The 22,276-nt window shown below is 47.5% G+C and overlaps 1 protein-coding gene across 6 annotated transcripts in view; it reads left to right on the forward strand.

Annotated features, from left to right (window-relative positions):
- The first annotated feature begins 800 nt into the window (after window positions 1–800).
- ARFGEF3 (ARFGEF family member 3) overlaps window positions 801–22,276 on the forward strand; it is a 146,623-nt gene continuing 125,147 nt past the window's right edge. For 4 of the 6 annotated variants that reach the window (XM_023651189.2, XM_023651191.2, XM_023651192.2 and 1 more), the window contains exons 1-2: window positions 801–1,022; window positions 7,111–7,162. In XM_023651189.2, coding sequence (XP_023506957.2) covers window positions 938–1,022; window positions 7,111–7,162 — 137 coding nt within the window. In that variant the 5' untranslated portion in view covers window positions 801–937. Of the gene's footprint in view, window positions 1,023–1,099; window positions 1,185–7,110; window positions 7,163–22,276 lie in introns of those variants that run through there. The other 2 variants (XM_070223988.1, XM_070223989.1) reach the window with 2 other exon arrangements.

Consider the following 22,276-nt stretch of genomic DNA (forward strand, 5'->3'; position numbering starts at 1 on the left):
ATAAATAATCTTAATGCATTAAGTACATTCACTTAAATTTTCTTCTAAACTTTTCATGGTTCAACTGTTAAATTTTACTCTTAAACACATTTGTAATTTATTTTTGTATATGGTATAAAGTTGTGATCTCTCTCTATTTTCCAAACAGTTAACAATGTGGTCTGACATAATTACATAATCTACTACAAGGTTTTTGATTTTATCGTCAAGCACTGGAAACCTTTCTTCCGAGGATGGCTTCGCGGGTGTGAGGACGGTGAGCAGCAGGGTCCTCGGTGCCAGGAGCGCGCGGGGGTCGGTCCGGACACCCCGCCCGTCGGACTCCCGCCGGCTGCGCTCCTCGCGGTCCGAGCGCTCCCCGGCCCGTCGTTCCAGGGAAAGGGCCCGACCTCCCGCTCTGCCCCTTCCGTCCGCTGCCTCCCGAGCCCCCGCCGAGCCCGGGCGCCCACAGCTCTCCGCGCTGGCCGGCGTCAAATCCCCGTGTCTCCCTCGGCGCCGCGTCCCGCGCTCGGGCCCCACAGCGCGCACCCCGCGGGCCGCGTCAGGTCAGCCGAGCGCGTGCAGACCCGAGCTCGCGCTCCCGCTCCGCCCCCTCGCTTCTGCTCGTCCTCAACAGGAGGGCGGAGCCGCCATCCTCCCGTTTTCCCCGTCAGGGAACCTGGGAGCCGCGCCGCTCGCCACCACCCGAAGCGGTCGGCAAACCCGGGCTCCTCCGCCCTGAACGCCCCCGCGGCGGCTTCCTCCCTTCCCTTCACCTGCTGCGAGGCGGGGCGGGGGCGGGGCCTCGGCGGGGCGGGGGCGGGGCCTCGGCGGCGGCGCGCGCGGCGCCGAGCGGGCGTGATTCTCTGCGGCCGGAGCGGCGAGCGCAGCGTCCGTCTGGGCGCCGGGCCTGGCCTCGCGCTCCCCTCGCTGCCGGCGGCCGGGCCGCGAGCTCAAGATGGAAGAGATCCTGCGGAAGCTGCAGAAGGAGGCGTCCGGGAGCAGGTGCAGAGGCATCAGGGAGAGCTGCGCCTGGGCCCTGGGTAAGCGCGCGGGCCCCTGCGGCCGGCCGGCCGGGCCTCCCGCGGCTTCGCCGGAGCGTCGCTACCGCCGCGTTCCGCTAGCTGCCCCGGGGCCTGACGTGGGGGGCGTCGCGGCCCGGGCGTGGCCGTCACCGCCTCCCGGCGCCCCCCCTCTGTCCCCAGGTGGGCGGCTGCCAGCTCCATCAGACACGATAGGACACCCGTCAGACACGACGCCCATCAGACACGACCCCACCTCAGAGACGACCCCCCCCTCAGAGACGACCCCACTTCAAACAAGACGCCACCTCGGAGACGACCCCCTAGACACGACGCCCATCAGACACGACCCCACCTCAGAGACGACCCCCCCTCAGAGACGACCCCACTTCAGACACGACCCCACCTCGGAGGCGACCGCCCTAGACACGACGCCCATCAGACACGACCCCACCTCAGACACGATCCCACCTCGGAGACAACCCCCCTAGACACGACCCCCCTCAGAGACGACCCCACCTCGGAGACGACCCCCCCTCAGAGACGACACCCCTCTCAGAGACGACCCCCCTAGACACGACCCCCCTCAGACACGACGCCCCTCAGACACGACCTCCCCAGACACGACCCCATCTCAGACATGCCTCGCCCGCCGAGCACAGACCCCTCAGACATGACCCACCTGAGACACGACAGCCCCCCATACACACACGACCCCCCCCAACCCCGGACACGACGCCCCTCAGACACGAGAACCCCCCGACACAACCCCGCCTCGGACCCGACCCTCTTCAGACACAGCCCCCCACAGACACACCAGCAGCTGGCGGCAACGGGTCCGGGTGGGGGAGGTGGAAGCATCCGGGAGTCGGTGGTGGGTGAGCAGGAAGCAAGCGCTTGTTTTATTTGATTTCCTGGTGGAGGCCAGCTTGTTGAGTACTCGCTGTCATGGCTGTTGCCCAGGAAAAATAACAGGTTTTTTTCCCTGGACAACGGGGACTGTGGGACTGTGTTGCCTCTGCCCCTCGGACACTGGGCTTAGATTTGTGAGCTGTGGGCGCGCTGACGTAGGTTCCCGGGAGCAGAGGTGTGTTTCCATCTGACAGCTGTGGGACTCAACGGGGAAGACCGCACGACATTCCAGTTAGGCCGGCATCCCGCTGGCAGCATGGCCCGGTGGGATGCAGAGGGCAGGAGCTTGCTCTGGGAAAGGAAGGCCGGAATCCCGCCGGCAGCATGGCCCGGTGGGATGCAGAGGGCAGGAGCTTGCTCTGGGAAAGGAAGGCCGGAATCCCGCCGGCAGCATGGCCCGGTGGGATGCAGAGGGCAGGAGCTTGCTCTGGGAAAGGAAGGCCGGGATCCCGCCGGCAGCATGGCCCGGTGGGATGCAGAGGGCAGGAGCTTGCTCTGGGAAAGGAAGGCCGGGATCCCGCCGGCAGCATGGCCCGGTGGGATGCAGAGGGCAGGAGCTTGCTCTGGGAAAGGAAGGCCGGGATCCCGCCGGCAGCATGGCCCGGTGGGATGCAGAGGGCAGGAGCTTGCTCTGGGAAAGGAAGGCCGGGATCCCGCCGGCAGCATGGCCCGGTGGGATGCAGAGGGCAGGAGCTTGCTCTGGGAAAGGAAGGCCGGGATCCCGCCGGCAGCATGGCCCGGTGGGATGCAGAGGGCAGGAGCTTGCTCTGGGAAAGGAAGGCCGGGATCCCGCCGGCAGCATGGCCCGGTGGGATGCAGAGGGCAGGAGCTTGCTCTGGGAAAGGAAGGCCGGAAGCCGGCCGCGCTGTGAGCCCTGCATTGCCCAGGCCCGCATGGGCGTCCTCACTTGCCGCTCAGTTAAAAGACAAAATTGAATCTCTTTCTCCCTCAACCAAAAAGCAGTCAGTGCTCGTCGTGACGCTGTGCCGTGGGGCAGCCTGAGACGAGATGGAGAAGTGCCGCCAGCGGGAGAACTGATGGTGTTTTAGGTGGCTGTTAGCATCTAGGAGGTCTCAGTTCTCATGTTTGAGTGTGCGCGCAGTCATAGCAACATCCCTTTTGTATTTTACCTGTGCATGTCCTCACAATTGTCTGGCATATTGTCTGGGAAGTTTATCTTGTCGCCAGAACCAGGACTTGACCGTTTTAGTTTACTGTTGAAGAAGAACGGACCAGATAACCAGATAAATAAGTGAGCAGCTAGGCTCTTAAAGCCACGGTACTGTTTTTGCATGGCCATTGTCGTTCAGCAGAGAGACTCAGAGCTAGATTCCCCACCGCCTCTAATGAAGGGTCACAGATGGCGGTGGGCCCGAGTGTGCCCCAAACATGCCATTCCTTGTAGTCATCATTATTTTGCTGTCATTTAGGCAGATTTAGGTAATAGGGAGGAGAAGACTAATCTAGTATTTTTCATGTGTGAATTCTGATACTCAGCATCTTGTTAAATCCAGCTGCACCGTTTCTGAGTGTAGGTCCTTGAGGTTACCTGGGAAGCTCAGAGCTGAGGCAGGTGGGTTATCTGCGTGGAACCGGGAGTCCAGCCTGACTCAGAGTAGATGGGATTCCTCTCCCGGTGGTTGTTCTCTAGTTGCAAGAGGAGACACGAAATAGTTAAATAACAGTGCAGGGCATTCATTGTGCAGTTGGAATGAGTAAACCAGGAAAACAGACCAAAGAAGAGGGGATGAATGTGGCGTCAGGGAAAGGTGGGGGAAATTGGTGTGAGCTGGTGGGGCTTTTGAAGTAGATTTGACTTGAAGAATGGGTAAGCTGTGGGTTCCTTCTTTTCTTTGCTTATTTATTTAGCAGACATTTATTAAGACCTCCCCTGTACTGAGCAGTGGAGATATAAGGATGAGTAAAATACTTCCTCCCTGTAGGATTTTGTTAGAAGGGCGTGTTGGAGGGAGAATGCAGCGTAAACAAAGGCACAGAGACTTGGTTTCCTGTTCTCTTTCTCGCTTCAATCCATTTTCCACTATTGCCTCAATTTTTTTTTTTTTTTACTATAAAACACTTTTCACTACTGAATCCCCATAATTTCTTTAAAGTTTGAATTCCTTAGAATGCTCTTCAGAATCTGGCCCTAGCCTTCTTTCCTATCACCCCTGAACCAAGGGCTCAACAATCTAGAGGCAATCAGCTGCAGCACTTTCTCGAACATGTTGCACACTGCACACTTCTCTGCCTTTGCTCATGTTAGTCCTTCTGCCAGGAATTCCCTTTCCAGACTCCTCAAGGCCCAACTCAGATAAGAAGCACCGCTGAGCCCCTCAGTTGAATCATTTGCTCTTTGGGTCTAAGCACTGCTCTCATGCCTCTCTCAGAGCACGTGCTGCTTTGGATGATGGTTGTGTGCACAGCTACTCTTCTGAGGGCAGGATAATTGAGAACTATGTTAGGTTCAAGAGACCAAAAAAACTAGTTCAAGCTGACCTAAGCAAAACAAAATTTCTTCACTCTATTAAGTAAATATCCCTTGGAAGGCTAGCTATGGGTTGAGTTTTGTTCAGGAATTCTGCACTGTTCAGGGACCTTGCTCTGCTCTCTTGGGCTGACTGACACACTCTGCATGAGTCTCCACAGCTTTGGGCTCATGAGTCACCACATCTAGACTATCTCATGAGAAAGAGGTGTCAGCACACTTAGACCATCTCAGGAGAGAAAGATCATCTCCTACTTGGACTGTTGTAGGAGAGAGGAGTCACTGTCACATTTAGACCATCATAGGAGAGAGGAGTCATCTCCCACAAAAGCTGTTGCAGGAGAGAGGGGTCTTCATGACATCAGACCATCTCAGAAGAATGAGACTCTTCCAGCCACTCCTGCCTAGTCCTTGGTTTCGCTTGTTCCTTTGTGACCTGATGGGTCATGTGTGTATACTTGAACCTGTTCTCCGGCGGAGGAGTGGGATGGGCTCCCTGGCTTAGGCCTAAGCTACAAGTCCACTGAAATCCCAGAGTCAGGGGAGGATGATCTCCTCTGAACACAATTTGGGCACTGGTTCAGAAGGTGGGGGAGGGGATGCCAGTCACTCAAAACAGCAATGCCACAGTGTAGACCTGAGCCCCTTGAGCACAGGCTGCAGCTCATGCTTCCTGTGGCTTCTGTGCCTGTAGTATGAGGCAGATGTTCAATAAGCAAATCAACACTTGAATGACTTGCTTGGATATTAAATGATATTGATCTTTTTTCTAGTTATAAAAGTTATATATGCTCATTTTAGAATATTGGAAAATATTAGAATAGCATAAAGAAAAAATTAAAATCACCTGTAATCTGACCACCCAGATATAGTACTATTCAAATTTTGGAGTATTGCCCTTCTGCAAAGGATCATACCATAAATGGCAGGTTGTCATTTGATTTTTAACTTTTGCATTTTCTTCTACTTTGTCATTTATACCTCTCTGAAAATCAGTTTTCTTAATGGCTGCATGATAACTGGCAAGGGATATGGATGTATCTTTCCTCTATATTGAGCCATCTAGGTTGTTGGATAGTTTTCTTGTCAGTGAGGGAAAGGGAATTCTTTCTGATGAGGGGGTAGAAAGAATAAGGGATGGTCAGCTTGTGGAGAACCAGAAAGAATGCATTTTCCTTCAGGAACTGGCAGTCCTGGATGGAGGCTTGTGGGCTGGAATGGCAGGATGGAGTGGAACGGCAGAACTTTACAACTAGAAGGGACCATGGCCTCATTTGGAAACTTAGATAAGGGGACTCACGTAGAATGGATTTGGAAAATGGAGGACAGGAGAAAGAAGATTAGAGGCTGGAATGCCAGGTGGAGAAGAAGGATAGTCTCTCCAACTTCCACCCTTCCCTCTATCTTCCCACAGCTTCTCCTTCCAGCTGCAATTGCTGTGACCTTCAAGCCCAACTTCCTAGAAACTTCTTAGAAAGTGTCTACTGATTGGGCCACTGACACACATCCTGAGTTGAATACAAACCCCTATGTCTGGTGAGGAAAACTGCTGTGATCTGGTTGTTCAGTGTCAGAACTGCCCCACGAGGAGAGGCAGCAAGTTGTCCTGGACACTGGCCCTGCCATGCTGAATGTTGGGCTGTCTTGACCCCTGTGGCCTGTGAGCTGCTCCCTGCACCTGCATCTCAGGGCTTCATTTTCTTGTTGTTCTATCCCATCTTAAGGACTGACCTCAGTCCTTCCACTTCTTCCCTTGGCCTTGTGGCCATGATACCACTGACCCTCCTGGTCCCGTCCTTCTGTTTTGTGGATTACCTTGCTTACACCCGCCATCTGCACCATGGGCCACACAGGCCCAGATCCTACCATCTTGTTTTGGTCTGTTCTTACTCCTAAGCCTCAGGGACACATCTGGGTCCGTTGTTCCCTCTGATCTCTGAGCAGGGTGGGGAGATTTTTCTCCTTCCCCAGTGAAAATGTTTCACATTGACAGGGCTTGTTAGCTCTAAGCAGTGAAGAGAAGCATCAACATGGTTCGAGATGAAAAATTGGAGACAAGTTGGAGCTATCAAAATAAAACTTTTTTTTTTTGGAAGAGAATAATGAGCTTTTTGTTATCTCTACAATTGGAGGCAGTAACAGTGTGAATAATCCACAGCAGTGGTAAAGTATTGATCATCCAGCTTGAAGTAATGAGATTTGAGCCTCCCAATCAGTCTCCCTAACTATAGTGTGATTGAAAAAAGCTTAATCTGCCATCTCATAAACATGTGCAAGAATCGTGAGATATCTCATAAAGTGCCTTGTGAACTTGAAAGTCTCTCACAAGTATGTTTTTGTTTAAGGGTATTGAAACTGTAGTTTCAAGGAAACAGCTTTCCTTTCTCTATTTTATTGCAAGAGTATAGAAATTTAGCCAGTTGTAACTAGATTAAATTGGCATTCTGATTCAGGTTAGGAATTTAACTATTCGTTCGGTGTCTCTATAGGGAAATGCGTCGTCATTTTTAACCTTCCCCGGGGAAGTCTCTGGGGCTGCCAAGGGAGAAGGATTTTTATGGATGATTTGCATGCAGAGAATTGAGAATTCACTAATGTATAATTATAGGAATTTCTGAGGAAAAAAGAAACTAGCAGTGAAATAATGTCTCAGTGCAGATTCTCATTCTTTTCATATTTATTTTTAAATTTGCTTTTTTCCTTTTGTAGAAACCCTGGGTGGTGTGGATACCGTTGTCAAGATCCCCCCACACTTGCTGAGGTAAGGAGACTGGAGTTGTTTAATATAGTGGAAGTGAAAATTGTCCTCCCTGTTTCCTGAAAGCCCAGATAACCTCGTTGGCTTATAGTGTTTTACTTGCTGAAGGAGGGCTTTTTTGCATCCATGAACTGGGATATTTCATGTGGTTAGCATGATGGGAACCTGATTTCCTCCTGTCTTTGGAGAGAGTGAAGTCAGTGATCCAAAGGAACGAGCTGTAGGAGTCAGGGGTGAAAGGATAAAATTGGTCCAGGAGAGAAATGACCATGAGGTAAGTGAGCATGTGGACAGTGAACAAGATCTTCCACTGCGGATTTGGAAATGGCACCCGCTGTGGGGGCATGCAGCTCTATACCATGTGAGCTGAGTGTAAGCTCTCACTGGCCCCCTTGGTGGGACACTATCTCACAACTCGGCAGCCACAGGCAGCAGCCCTCCTGTTTCCCCACCTTCCTCACCTCCTCCATCCTTCTGTTCCCCCTCATCGGGAGAGAAATACATGCCCTTTTTGGAAAATTTGGAAAGAACAAATGAGGAAGTAGTCCATAATTACACCACCTAAGGATAACCACTGAAAACAGTTCAATAGATTTTCTTAACACAATTTTTCCACACACGTGTATTTACAAATTAATATGAAATTTATTTACAGGTTTGTTTTCTGCTTGTTTTTTAGTCAACACCATATGAAGAACATATTCTAATGCCAGTATATGTTCTTCAAATTAAAATATTGCATATTCTTCCATTATTTGGCTGCTGTAACATAATTTAGTAGTTTTCTTCTTATTATTTTGATTATTTCTAGACTTTTCTTTGCGACTATTAAAAATATTGAACTTCTCATTTGTTGAATATAGTGTCTATACTGTCAGGACACTATGATTTATTTGGTATTTTTTCTCTTTTCAAGTAGATGAACAGGAATTATGTTTCTATCTTTTAAAAAAATTTATTCCTCTTTGTGTAGTATCTGCTACAGGCTGATATATTGAGGGGAATTCATGTGTTAATCAAACCGAGGGTGCTTTTGTGTATATAATGCTCCTAAATGGACAGAATGTCTGACAGCAACGTTCTCGCCTTGGGGAGGGGAGTTCTGTGGGGGATCCGTGCAAACAGGAGATGTGAAGACTCTCCCAGAGATATGAAGGTATGGATGGATCAAGGGAGGCCATTTCCTGGTCCTCGACTTTCATAGGTGCCCTTTCTGAGACTGGTTTGCTTCAAAACTGGCTTGGCGTGTCTCCTTTTCTGTCTCACCTTTTACAGTCAAAGGAAGAGCGCAGCTGTGTCCCATCTCATCCTGAATCTGACTGTGGTATGTGGTCCTGGGCAAAGAACTCTTCCTACCAACAAAGGCCTATGAAAATGTTAGTGTCTGGGTTGGTGAAGGGATGAGTATAATGACCAGGGCGCACATCTTTTTGCAGGTTAGTTTTTACTTCCTGGCTTATCAGCCAAGTTGAAGGAGGAATCAATCTGGTTAAAAGATAATAGACGAAAAGATTTTTGACAAGTCTCCTTCATTCTTTTCTTATTTATGTAAACAAAGTTCCTTACTGCTATGTCTTTGAAAGTGAAAAAAACAAGGTATGGAACTGATCTTAAACTACCTTATTATAGCAATAGAGAATACTCATCCGTAGGTGTATCAACTAATTGAGGAGAAAAATAAACAAGCCCTATCCCTTTCTTTAGAAATGCATTTCCAATAAAATTATACTTTCCATGTTAACTATATTAATATTCTTATAAGTAATTACTAATGTTTGGATCAGTTGTGTGCATTAGTAGTGACAGCTCGAACCAGAAGAAAATTGAACACTTTTAAGCCTAATGACCGCAGGAAATTTTTTAAAAATCACTTTATACACATTTTTGTTACAGAGAAATATACATAGGAGATTAATAAAAGCCTCTCAAGTGTTAAAATGTATTATATTGAGAGGAAATTCTGTGGGGGAAGTGGAATGGAAATATGAGTTCAAGGAGAAAAGGAGTACAATGCAGTCTTTTTTACCGTTAAAGGAGAGTTTGTTCATGTATTTTTTGATGAATGAAGGTGGTTTTCAAATTGGTGTGGTATTTTTTCTTTAGGTACATTTAAATGAGTGATATGTTTTAATTAAAAATTTTAATAATTCCAATATGCTAGAATTATAGCCTTTGCAATTGATTAAAATTATGAAGTTTAAATGTCAACTTAAAATGTCTGAGAAACAAAATTTTAAAAATTTCTTAGTGGCTGTATGAGCAAAAATGTTTGATGACACTGCTGTAAAGATTGTCTCTCAATCCAAAAGGCTGTTGAAGCTACAGCAAGACTTTCTGTTGTTTCGAGTCTGTGATAAAAGGGCTGCCTTCAGTCTTAGGGGCAAGAAGGTGACAATGATCCCAGAAGAGGTCCCTGGTGCACTGTTTGGGAATATTCATCAAGACAACTGGCATTTTCCAACTCTCGGTGTGTGTGTGGCCGGAAGAGTTGGAGAAAATAGTGTTAATGGGCCTGAGGACATAGGTTTGGTCTCTGATTTAGCCGTTTAGCTTTATTTTCTCTGTGGTCTCAAGATTTACCCCAGACCCAACTAGCCATCTTGTATGAGCCATAGGAGATAGTCACAAAATTGGTGGGAAGGATGCCAGACAAGGAACTGTGTATGGATTTGGGTGGGTGTCTCTACATATCTTCACCATTATTAGAAATACAATTCAGAATGTTTATCCTAGTGATGAAGAGCAGGCAATATCATCCTTGTACAAAGGAATGTGCGTTGTTGTGTTCCAGGTGTGCCGTGAGGTCTGTCAGGCATTCTTGTGCAGAGAACTGAAGCGGTGAACGAGACAGAGCAGATGGAGCTGTACACTCAGAGGTTTACGTTCTGAGGGAGGAGAGTGAGGACATACATAGCTGGAAACACTTATGTGGTAGCAAGTGTAAGTTTATTGTAGAATTTTGTACATTTAAGGAGGTTTCAGTTTGACTGATTTTTGGTGGCAGGGAGCCTTTGAAAGCCTCTTCTAGGGTATAGGAATCAGCCATAATTAGAACAAAAAAGAATTATTGAGTTGATAGTAGCCTAACTTACTTTTTCCCTCTGTTGTCGGAGGAGTGATATGATGAGGAGACATACTGTAATGGGCCCCACTTGTTGTCAGTCAGCTTTCTTTATCCTTTGATTCAGGACCCAGAGAGCGCTTCCTCCATCCAGTCCTTATGTTTAACGTGGCATCTTCCTGTTGTTTGAGCACCTGCTCAAAAGAACCTAGTCACTGTAAATATTTGCTCACAAGAAAGAATTTGGGTATGTTAATTATTTTTGCTTCAGTTATGCTTTTGTTTAGTAAATGAGAAAGAAATGAGATTCATAAACTATTTCTTATATTTTCCTGATTTTGTATTCAGATTCAGTTCCATTTCTGTTACCTAGTCACCTGAAAGTGACTATTTGCAGATTTTTTGTTGTTGCAGATTTTGAAAAGGGCTCTAGGGAAAAATTCAAATCTCAAATACTTTAGCTGTGCTGTTTTTCTTGTTTTTTCTTTTGCCATTGATTGACTGCTTTTCGTGTTAAATATATTAACATTCTGATAAGTAATTACTAATATTGTTTTCGTCAGTGTGTACATTGGTATTGATAGCTCAAGTCGGAATAAAATTGAAACCTTGAGAGACCGATAGTTGTATTATTATTTTTTTTTGCCATTGATTGTTCTCAGGACTTCCTGTACAAAATAAAGTCCAGATGTCACATGAATGATGTTAGTGACTCTAGTGATGACTCCATTCAGTCACGTGTAGGGCATTCTGGGGAGACACCTGGGATAAAACACTTGAGCTGGAATTAAGGAGTGGTCAGAGGCGTTGCCTGTCTCTGCCCAGGCCCTTTCATTGAGCAAGTGCCCACTCGTTGATACGGTGAGCAGCTTTAGCAACAGGGACAGGGATTTGTGCACAGTGCCCAGTGAGACTCCCTGTCAGGGATAGAGGAAGGCCCAGGGAGCCGCCCTTTGGGAAAGTTCCTGAATTTGTTAGTAGACTGTTGGGTGAACATCTTCCCACCTGCCTGCCCTCTGTCTTGCTTTTGTTCCTGGGGGTGAGTTATAAGATTCCTCATCTTGCTCCACGAGGAGCCTGGCCCTCCCTGTCTTTGCTTCTCTTTTCCCTCCTCTCCTTAAACTTCAGGTCTCACACACGTCTTCACAGAGTTGAACAAAAGCTCCGAATTAGTGAGGCCGTCGTGGTGTCCCTTACTCAGAAGCTCTCCATAGTTCAGGCTCTTCCTCAGGTTGGGGCTGCCATCTCCATGTCCTCCTTGTTTGACAAGCAAAAGGCAACTCAGGATGTTCCCTAATAGCGACAGATTTGGTAAAATATCTCCAACCGAGACAAGCTGCCACTGACACTCACTGATTCCATCGTTGTTACACTGGTTCTTCAACTAGGTGATAAATAAGACCTGGAAGCAACTGATAACAACTATTAGTAGTAATAACATGAAGTGTTTTCTGTTCTTTGACATCCTTCTTTTGGTGAGGAGGAGTGGCCGTGAGCTAACATCTGTTGCCAATCTTCCTCTTTTTTTTTTTCTCCCCAAAGCCCCAGAGCATAGTTGTATATCCTAGTTGTAAGTCCTTCTAGTTCTTCTCTGTGGGATGCCACCTCAGCATGACTTGATGAGTAGTTTGTAGGTCCACACTCAGGATCTGAACCCATGAACCCCAGGCCGCCGAATCGGAGTGCATGAACGTAACTGCTATGCCACCAGGCCGGCCCCTTTGACATCCTTCTGTTTACCCTCTCACCTGTGGTTTTTCCTGTGGTTTGGGAATCAAGTGATATAACCAAAATAACCTAGTCATTTAGGGGATTTTCGGGGCTGATATCTGTGTTGTGTGAGGCCTTCACAGCAGGCCTTCACTCCCTGTCAGGGAGCCCTGGGCTTAAGCCCACCTGGAAGTACCACAACTTCTGTCATGTTTAGTTCCTTGCCAGTTGGTACCTCAGCCATCCCCTCCAAGCCCCACTGTCCTTGTGATGGTGTGGTTGTGGTGTCACCTACATCTGTCTGATCCTTTTTCTCTCTAAGATGTTGAACAGCCTATATTTTTTCCAGCCCTATTTGTTACAAGGGAAAGGGCTTGCATCTCTTCTGTGGACCTTTCACTCCCTTTTCAGTTGTTTGCAGTCACTGGCTCTTCCAGATCATTCTTGACCTCCTGGCACACTCCCAGGGAATGTTCTTCTGCTTCCGAGTCCTGGTTGGGAGTGGTCAGTCTCTCTGCTGGCATCTGCACCAGAACGCCCTGGCCACTCTCCTCACCAATGGATCTGAAACACCAGATTCTGACTGTGGGGCTGGACGCTCTCACAAAGCCCCACATAAATCTGCATGGATGTGCTTTTCACCCCATGCCAAGGCCCAAAGACCCAGGGCCTCCACACTTTGGGTGTCTTGGCTGAGCTGCCTGCCTCTCTGACTGCTCCATCATCCCTGTCGGATTCCCAAGAGGTTTGCTCACCCAGGCCTGGACCCAGGGTGAGGGGAGTGAGGCCAGGTTGTGCAAAGACAGGGCTGGGTCCTGTCTTCATTTGACATTTTGACAATTTGTTCATCGTGGAACTTTTGCATTAATTTTGAGATTTTAAAGTGTGGCATTAAAATATTATTTATCTCGATGACTGAATTTTTTGTGCCTAAGGCCAGTGCCTCACTCCCTCACCCAGGCTCGGGCCTTACACTCTGCATCCTGGCAGAAAGTTCTCCCAGCCTCTGAGGCCATGCACTGCAAGGCAGGCCTTATTCTGCCTCCTCCAGATCCACAGGCTGCTGTGGACTGAGGACACAGGTTTCTCTCCCGCTGTGAGGAGAACCTCAGAGGCAGACGCATCAGGGAAACAGCTCTTTTCTACAACCAAAGCCGCGTTTGGTAAGTCCCACTCCCAGTACCCTCTCCCACAGCCACCAGGGTTTTACTGGAGGCATCTCTCACCCCGCCCCTTCTCCCTCCCGGCCCAGCTCACACGTTGAAATAGAGCATACTTCCTTCTGCATCCAGAGCTTGGCCCAGAATGGCAGGTCTGGAGGTGTTTGGTTGGTAGTCCTATGCCCCCTTTATGTGGGGCACTGAAATGCTGCGGGATGTTTTCTGAGCTGCTCTCTGTGTCAGGTTTGTCTGCTGGGTGTCTCATAACACGCAGTCTTGCTCACTGTTTCATCCTGCATATCCTTCATGACTGAGTTGGGGCTGGAGAGGTGACTTTCTCTCTCTGTGTCCTCGCTGTACCTTCACTTCATCCTGTCGTGGCTCTTATCCATCAGGGTGGCAGCTGTTTAAGGGTTCTCTTCTTAGGCCTCATCCTCAAGGAGCTCATATATATAGATTATTCATCTTTGCACCCTCTGGTTCAGTGCCCTGTACATGTTTGTAGAGTGAATCTGCTTCTCCAAACTCTGCATCGCCCATCTGAGAAACCTTTGCCCTTACCTCCTAGATTCTTGGAAAGCATAGTATTTGGAAGAATCCATGGTAAATAGAATCTCAACTTTTGCAACAGAAGTTCTAAATCTCATTAACCGAAAGGGTGGGTCCCAAATGTAGACCCAGAAGCCCATACCCACTCCATTGACCTCAGCTAACAGAACTTTAAATGCCTTACTTCCTACTCAGTCAAAGCCCTTGCTGAGTTGGGGCGGGAGTTGGTGGGCACCCCTGGGACCCTGATTAATGTTCTTTGTCAAAGGGCATTGAATGTACAGGGTTCAGCTCTCGCTAGGTTCCATGAAGAGTCCGTGGCCCACCTAGAGGACATACCCTACCTGCTGTGCCCCTGACGTGAATTCACCTTGGAGTATTTCTGTCCTAAAGGAGGAAAGAGCCTCCACCCCATGCTACTCTAGTCTAGGATTTTTCCTTTCTCTTAGCCCAGGTTATTTATAACAGATGAGATAAAACTGTCAAGGGAATCTTAGAGCTGCCTGACTGAAAGGCAGCCACTGACAGCAAGCTCTTGTTGGCATTCCTTGTTGCCCCTTTGGGAACAGTCCAGCCATTACTGTGGCTGTGGCCCAGCTGCCATTTTGCCTACCTTCTCTGTGGTTCTTCAGAGCCACCTGCAGCCTCGTTACTCTCCTGCCCGTTGTAGTCCCCCACAGTTGCTGACAGCCCTTCTTCCCATTTGTTCTTGTATGTGTCCCTCACCCTCTCCTGTCCCTGCCTGGCTGAGCTTCTGCCCAGCCCTCTGTTTCACTTGGCCTGCCTGGTCTAGACACTTCTTTCAGCCCAGATGCTGACATGTTCCTCCTTGTCTTGTTTGGGGACCTGCTGATTTTCATCAGGTGGGAGCACATTCATCAGCATTTATGTTTGCAGAGAACCATCCGTAGCAGCATCCCATTCTTTGTATGGTTTTATTTTAATTGCTTTTCTGCACTGCTTTTTATCTATTTTAGTGCTTTAGTTCTGTGCTTTAAACCCTGGAGCAACTTCTACAGGATGTGCAAATTGTTTGTTTGTTTATTAATTGAATAAACATATCCACGTCAACTAGGAAGGACTATGTGTGACTTAAAATGGATGAGGACAGCAGATACCTCAATAGCGGATTTTGGCAAGCGGTTTCGACCTCATCGTGGTGTTTCTGCCTTTCTTGTGTCCTGGAGAAGTGCTGGCCTTCTTTTGGTACCTCCCGTGTCAAGAGGAGGACACAGAGGAGGCCAGTGTAGAGTCTCCAGCTTGTGTTCCCCAAACGGAGGGTGTCAGCTGCATGTAGGACAGGTGCTCCTGCTGAGGCCCGAGTTCTTCCAGGAGAGCGCAGACATCATGCGTCTCCTGCAGTTGAGCTCGTCCTGAGGTCTCGTCTCTTGCTGGTTCCTGCCCTCCTCTCTACCCCAGCTGACTTCTCTTTGCAGAGGCATGCAAATGTAAGTTTTGGCTCTGTTTATCTTTTGCTGGTTCTACACCAAGACAAAAAAGAATAGGAGGTTTAAGACACTCTGATTAGTGTAAGCTTGGCTCATTTCCAGTCTTAGAGAATTCTTTGTCTCTGGGAGCCATGAAAGGAAATATGGAGGGAGACATTGTTAGCCTTGCTGGGGTCAGTGGGGAGCATTTAAGTGAACAAGGACTTGCCCTGGGCTGTTCCCACTTCCTGAGATCAGGCTTGCAATAACCAGTGAGCAACGTGACATTTCCGTGTTGGCTACAAAACCCGTTTGCAAGGAGAGTGACGTGTGGAGGAGCCACAGTGGTGCGCAGGCTGGAATCCACGTTGAAAATCAGGGTGCCCTGAGATCTGCTTCTTCTTTTCCTTTCCCTACTGCTGTGGAAGAGAGTGTTCCTGTCACCTCTTAACGTAGCGTAAGTGACAATCTAGACCATTTCCCAACTTACAGACAGCTTTGCTGTGTGTTATCTGCCAGCCTGTAAGCCAGTGCTGGTGATTTTCACATCCTCTTCCCTTTGATAGGGAAGACCTATAATTAGTGCTCAACTGTAAATCTTCTCCTTGTTAACAGCCCCCCCCCCGACCTAAAAAGCTCTTTAAGTGGTGCAGTCAACTGAAGAAGTGCATGGCTCACCCCAGCAGGGATTTGGGGGTTGGGCCTGAGGGATGTTGTGGGATATGAGCCAAACATTCATGTCCAAAACACAGCTGTGGCCATTCCTCCTTCCTTTGTGACAAGTGGTTGATGCTTTATCCCATAGCACTTGGCTCTAGAGGGACGTGCTAGAAGGAAACATTACCCCATTTTGAAAAAGTGTAACAATCCAGTCATGGGTTTCCCTTCTTAGGCCTCTTTATTCTTTTTGAATGGAATAAAGGTAGGGTTTTTGCTGTGTGTGTTATTCTTACATGGTTTGCATAATTAAACTGTGCTTTACAGAAAATTTAAGTTCAGATTTCCTGTTTCAATTTCAAAGTATGGCTTTGAGAAATTTTTTACATTGATGGGTTATAAAGATGGATTCCAGGAGGTGGGTGGGGACCTGAGCTCATCAGTTCAGTGAGGTAAACCGTCCGGTCAGGTGTTCGAATCTCCTTTTCACCCTCTAGGACTTCTCTTCTTGGGAACATGCGGTGCAAACTCAAGAATCGTATTTAGTTTCTTTGGACAACTTTGTTCATTAAATATTTCTTATTTTTATTTTACTACATATTTCTGTGTAGTTGAGCTGTTTATAAGTCGGTAGGATTATGAGACTCTACAGTGCCCTGATGTATCCATTTCAAGTCCAGTCCAGTAAACTTGTTGCAGGAGATCTCCCTTCACCTGTTTAGTTTCCAGTGCTCTGTTAGTGTGATGCTTAATAGCCTGTGATTCACACTTTCCCAACTATATTTGGGACACGTTATAACGGAAGTTAACATTTTTAAACGTCTACTGTGTGGCATGGACTCTCAGGTGCTGTGCGTGCTGGACTCAGTCCTGATAGTGCCTCTGTGTGGCAGGGGAGAGTGAGGCTTGGAGAGGCTCTGGAGCCAGCCGAGGCAGTCAGGCCTGCGGGACAGAGGCTACCTTCTTCCATCACGGAGTAATGCTTTCCCATTCTTGACCTAACGCAGCAGCTTATTTTTTCTTATTTGTAATTTATGTGAAAAGCTGAGATCTATAAAACTAAATTTCATGCAGTGAATTGTTTGATGCATAGCCATTATTGAAAAGAACTCTTGGGAAATCTGCTCTGTTAGGCCCCCCCTGGTTCACGAGAGTGCAGCTTACTCGTGTAGGGACAGGATCTCCTTGAATTGAAACGACTTCACATGCAATTTTCAAGGAGCCAGAGCTTTGGAAAGGGGGGTTTCCTGTATTCAGACTGAGGGCGAGCTTTGAATTGTTAGACCTATCCAAATTAGTGTGTATACGTGACTTTGCCAGGAATTGACCTAAATTGACTTTTCTTCTCCATAAGGCAGAAGGAGACCTTAAGATAAAAGAGATGCTGGTCTGGATTGACGTGAACACCCTCTGGGGAAGCCTGAGTGATTTTGTGGTTGAATCACTGACCCCACCGCTCCAGACAGCTGCTCACGTGACTGAGGGGGGCCGAGAAGCAGCCAGGGTTGCTTCTTCAGGCTCAGGTGGGTGGACTGCAGTGCTGCCTGGCGAAGACTCAGTGCAGGGCTCTGAGGCCTAAATGGAAGGAATGCGTCCAGGACGGATCACAGCCTGAGTGGGAGCAGACCTGGGCTGGTGTTTAATTTAGTGAGGTCCAGAGAGAACTGTTGTACTTCGAAGGTTTTCTTACCCCCGAAGCTGTAACTCCTCCATTGCTTGCTTTATTTCGTAAGCCGCATTTTGTTTTTCTGTATTTACCAGCTGGGAGAAAAACCCTTAAAAGACAGAAGGGGTTTTGTATCTTATTTCAGAGACGGTTGGAAGAGAAGTAGCTTGGAACTGTGTCCAGCTGTGGGTTGTGGAGCAAGGGCGGAGGGCAGGGCTGGACACGGGCTGCCCAGGGGGAGCTGGGGAGGGCTGCTGTTTTTACCTGCAGGGTTTCACTCCTCCTCGGAAGTAAAGCGGGATGTGGAAGACAAGGCCAGTTACGTGATATTTGCTGCAAAGCGGGAGGGAAGCATGTGTGTTTCAGGGGGAGTAAAAACATAGATGTAATTCGAAGTCAATAGGATGTTTGACTAAGAAAGGAAACGACTGTTGGTTTAAGGTGTGTGTGCCCAAGCCTCCAGTACGTGCATGCCTTTGTAAATATTTGCTCACTGTGACTGCCTTGTGGCTCTCAGTCTTGAATGCTGACATCTCTGTTGGAGGTGTCTGGAGCTAGGATCAGTGTTGGGAAAACATGTGAGGGGGCTCTGGTGGAGGAGCCAGTGGCAGGGGGTCGGGTGTCAGAGCTGAGCAAGCACCGTTCTGTGTGCTGGGAACACGTGGGAACAAGACACAAACTCTCCCTCCAAGAGCCCAGTACCTGCTGAAGGGGAGTACCCACTGAGTCCTCGGGCAAGTCCTGGTTCTCCTCTGTCTGGCCATTGGGACCCCAAGCTGGTCGTTTTGCCTGTCAGCCTCTGTAAGTGGAGGTGGACACTGAACAGTCATGAGGTGTCTCTCTTTCCCAGCGTGAGCATCCACCAGTTGGCAGTAGATGCAGAGGAGACAGATCCAGAGACCCCGATCTAGGCCACAGAGGGGATGTGGTCTCCCCCGCAAGGGCTCAGCATGCCTGTCTGCTACCCTCTGTCCTGGAGAAGAGTGTCCATTTCCCCTCTCTGTCCCTTACGTCTCCTCAGCATTGAGCAGGAGGGCAGCTTCCAGCCTGCAGGCCTTATCTCAGGTTCCTCCATGTTCCTGGCATGCTTTTTTTCAACTTTATTGAGACATAGTTGACATATAACATTGTGTAGGTTTAAGGTGTACCACATGATGATTTGATGTATGTGTGTGTTGTGAAAGGATTACCACAGTAAGGTTAGTTAACACGTCTGTCGCACACACACAAAATTATCATTTTCTGTGTGCGTGTGTCGGGGGGTGAGAACTAAGTAAGATCATATAGTAATTGTCTTTCTCTGACTTACTTCTCTTAGCGTAGTGCCCTCAGGCCCATCCATGTTGTCATAAATGGCAGGATTTCCTTCTTTTTTTATGGCTGAATAATATCCTTGTGTGTTTGTGTGTGCATGTACCACATTTTCTTTATCCATTCATCCATCACATTAATGCGGCAGTTCCAAGACGTTTTGGTCTCAAGGCCCTTTACACTTTTAAAAATTACTGAGGATCCCAAAGAGCTTTTAAAAAAAATTTTGGATTGTATCTATCAATATTTATCATCCTAGAAATTAAAATAGGAATTTTAAAAATATTTATTCATTAAATATAATAAACACTTGGGGCTGGCCCGGTGGCATAGTGGTTAAGTTTGCACATTCCACTTCAGCAGCCTGGGGTTCGCCAGCCCAGATCCCTGGGTGAGGACACAGCACTGCTTGGCAAGCCATGCTGTAGTAGGCATCCTACATATAAAGTAGAGGAAGATGGGCACGGATGTTAGCTCAGGGCCAGTCTTCCTCAGCAAAAAGAGGAAGATTGGCGGCAGATATTAGCTCAGGGCTAATCTTCCTCAAAAAATAATTAGAAGAATAATAAACATGTACATGTTAATATAAATGACATTTTTTATGAACAGTAACTACTTTCAAAACAAAACAGTGAGAAGAATTTTACATGTTCTGTAGATCTCTCTAATATCTGGCTTGATAGAAAACTGAATTCTCAGCTCTGCTTCTCTATTTAGTCAGTCACAGTCTGTTGCTTTGATTGAAGTAGATAAAGAAGATCCAGCCTCTACAGATAAGTGGTTTAAAATGGGAGGGGAGTTTTCTTCCTGAGGAAGATTGGCCCTGAGCTAACATCTGTTGCCAATCTTCCTCTTTTTGTATGTGAGCCACTGCCACAGCATGGCTCCTGACAGATGAGTGATGTAGGTCTGCGCCTGGGAACTGAACCCGGTCTGCCGAAGCGAAGCAAACTGAACGTAACCACTAGGCCACTGGGGCTGGCCCCGGAGGGGAGTTTTAATTGTGATAATTGTGACCCTTTTCAGATAATTGTGGGTGTTCTTTTTTGATGAACTCTGCCGTATACTCCTGAGAGATTGAGAATGAAAATAATTTTGACCTCATGGACCCTGTGAGGGTGGAAGAAATTTTCCTCTACCCTTAGTTCTTCTGGTTACTCTGAGAATTAAACTGACAGCAGACAAATTAACAGGAAAAAATCAAATTTAATTTTATACCACAAGAACCCCACACGCATGAGAGGTTCAGAGACAGAAAGGTGAAGAGAGGTCTATGTGCCATCTTGAGCTAAGGAGTGGCCTGGGGGCCTGAGGCTTCGGACGGGAGGAGGGTAGCGCACCGGATGATAAGTGGAACAGATGTTCAGTCATTAGGGTTTACCCTGCCATACAGGTAGGCCATAACAATTTATTTCTGGTGATAACTCTTATTATGGGAAAGGTCCCAGTTGACATTCTTCAAGGGAGAGGTGAAAGTTTCTCTCAAGCCCACAGGGTCTCGATTGCCTTTAGCTCAAAATATTCCACATAGCAAAGTGGCATATCTTGGGGAGGCCTGTTCAGACCCCTGTGACCCTCTGAAAGGGTGTCAGGCACTAGGTACACTGTGAGAACCATGTCTTCCCCGTTTTAGATGCCAGAACCTCAATCGTTTGTTCGTAAAAGTCCTCACCTCTTCCCTTACCCAAGATGGAGCTGCTCCCAGCCATTTGTGTAAATGGTGTAAGGTGGAGGTCTCAAAGGTAAAAATTTGGCCTATGCTATGAAATACACTTGTTTTAAATTATTTAGAAAGTAAGAGAATTTATATCACACAGGTGATATACTTGTGAAAAACGAAGTAATATTTTTAGGTTGTGAAGTGAGTATGTTCTTCCTGTAGAAAGTTCGGAAGCCTGGAAGGATGGTCATTGGCACACGTCGTGTTCCGTGAGCTCTCCCAGGCTCCTGGCGTCCCTCCTCTGTAGATGAGGGACCGAGGCCTCATCTTGCCTGAGCTTGCCCAGTAATAACGTGAAGTCTGAACTCTCGACGACTGGACGCAAAAGTCAGATAGCCCACAGATAATAAATCTTAATATTTGGTTTATTTTCTTCTGAGTGTATATAATGAATATTAGGTCATGTGGTATATAAGTATATAATGTTTTTTAACTTGCTACTTTCACTTAGTATTATACCAAAAAATTTTCCAACACCATTAAGAGTTCTTTAAAAACATTTTAAGGGCCATTAAAATTCCATCAAATTGATGTACCATAGGAAAAAAGTCATATTAATATTCCCCTCATTGTAGTTCTGATTCTGCCAGTTGGTCAGAAATTGGCGTAGAATCCTGGAGCCCTCCTCCTCCTTGGAGGTAGGCTCTTGGCTGTAAAGTTAGTGTGCATTGTGATACAGTGAGGCGGCTCACTTGCTCAGGAGAGGATTTCACAAGGACATTCGTTAGCTGTGGACTGTGAGCCAAGCAGGGTTAATGCATCCCCCCCAGGTATTTAACAATATTCCTAACCACCTGTGTAACCAGCCACTGTGTCCTGTGTCACGGGAGTGGAGGAGGCCCCAACCCTGCCAGGAGGGCTCTGGGAATGCTGGCAGCATCAAGCAGAGCGTGAAGGAGGGTGGCATTTGTCAAGATTCATGGCTGTGTCAGTAGAGAAGAGGTGAGTCAAAGGCACTGAGCATGTGTTTGATGAACCGTTGTTACCTTCAACAGTGCTATCTCCCGGCGTGAGAATAAGTTTTAAGATGCTGTCCTTGGCCTTTCCATGTGTTCACACTAGCCTGATGCTTAGCTTTTATATATTGGGCTAAATTTCACAATTTAATGCTGAAAGCTTTATTGTTGTAGGCAAAAAGTTGACGAAAGAGTGAAGGATGCAGATTTTTCTATTTTTGGGGACCTGTAGGCCTGAACATTTTACATCCAAGTGTGCTGTTCAGACAGAAACTGTTCTTGATTGTACTGAGAAAGCGGGGACTATCGCCCTGGCTTTCATGTGCTGAGTTGTTTTGGGGGAGAACCGAATACAGCAGGAAGGTTAAAGTTTTTGTGACTTGGGCTGCTTTCTAGGGATGCCTGTCGTGTTTCCCTGCCCCTCTTAGCTTCTGTTCCCTCCGGATGGAGAGGCAACATGTTGCTATGGAAAGAGCATAGGCTTTTGTGTCATGTAGTCCTTACATTCAAAGCTGAACCCATCCATTTACTGGCTCTGTCCGTGGTACGTGACTCTGGGAGCCTCTACCCCAGTCCTTGGGAGATTAAATGAGATAGCATGATCAGATTTCCTAGCCCACAGCCTCATGTGGTGGGTGGGCCCATCATTTCTCTTCCTTTCCACATCTCCTGCTCCAGGGCAGTGACCAGAGTGTCTAGTTTCCTGAGTTTGGACAGTAGGTGTAGCTTCTGATGAACCTAGTGCTCTATGGTAGTTAGGGGACATGGGACAAATTACCTACCGTCTCTGAGCCTGTTAGCTGTTGACGACCTGGAAGTAATTACACACTACATGGTGCTGTAAGTACCAGATTAAATGAGATGGCGTATGTACGCAAGTCACAGCACCTGGCACAGAGT

Source organism: Equus caballus, chromosome 10 (assembly GCF_041296265.1).
Source record: "Equus caballus isolate H_3958 breed thoroughbred chromosome 10, TB-T2T, whole genome shotgun sequence".
In the NCBI taxonomy this organism is placed as follows: Eukaryota; Metazoa; Chordata; class Mammalia; order Perissodactyla; family Equidae; genus Equus; species Equus caballus.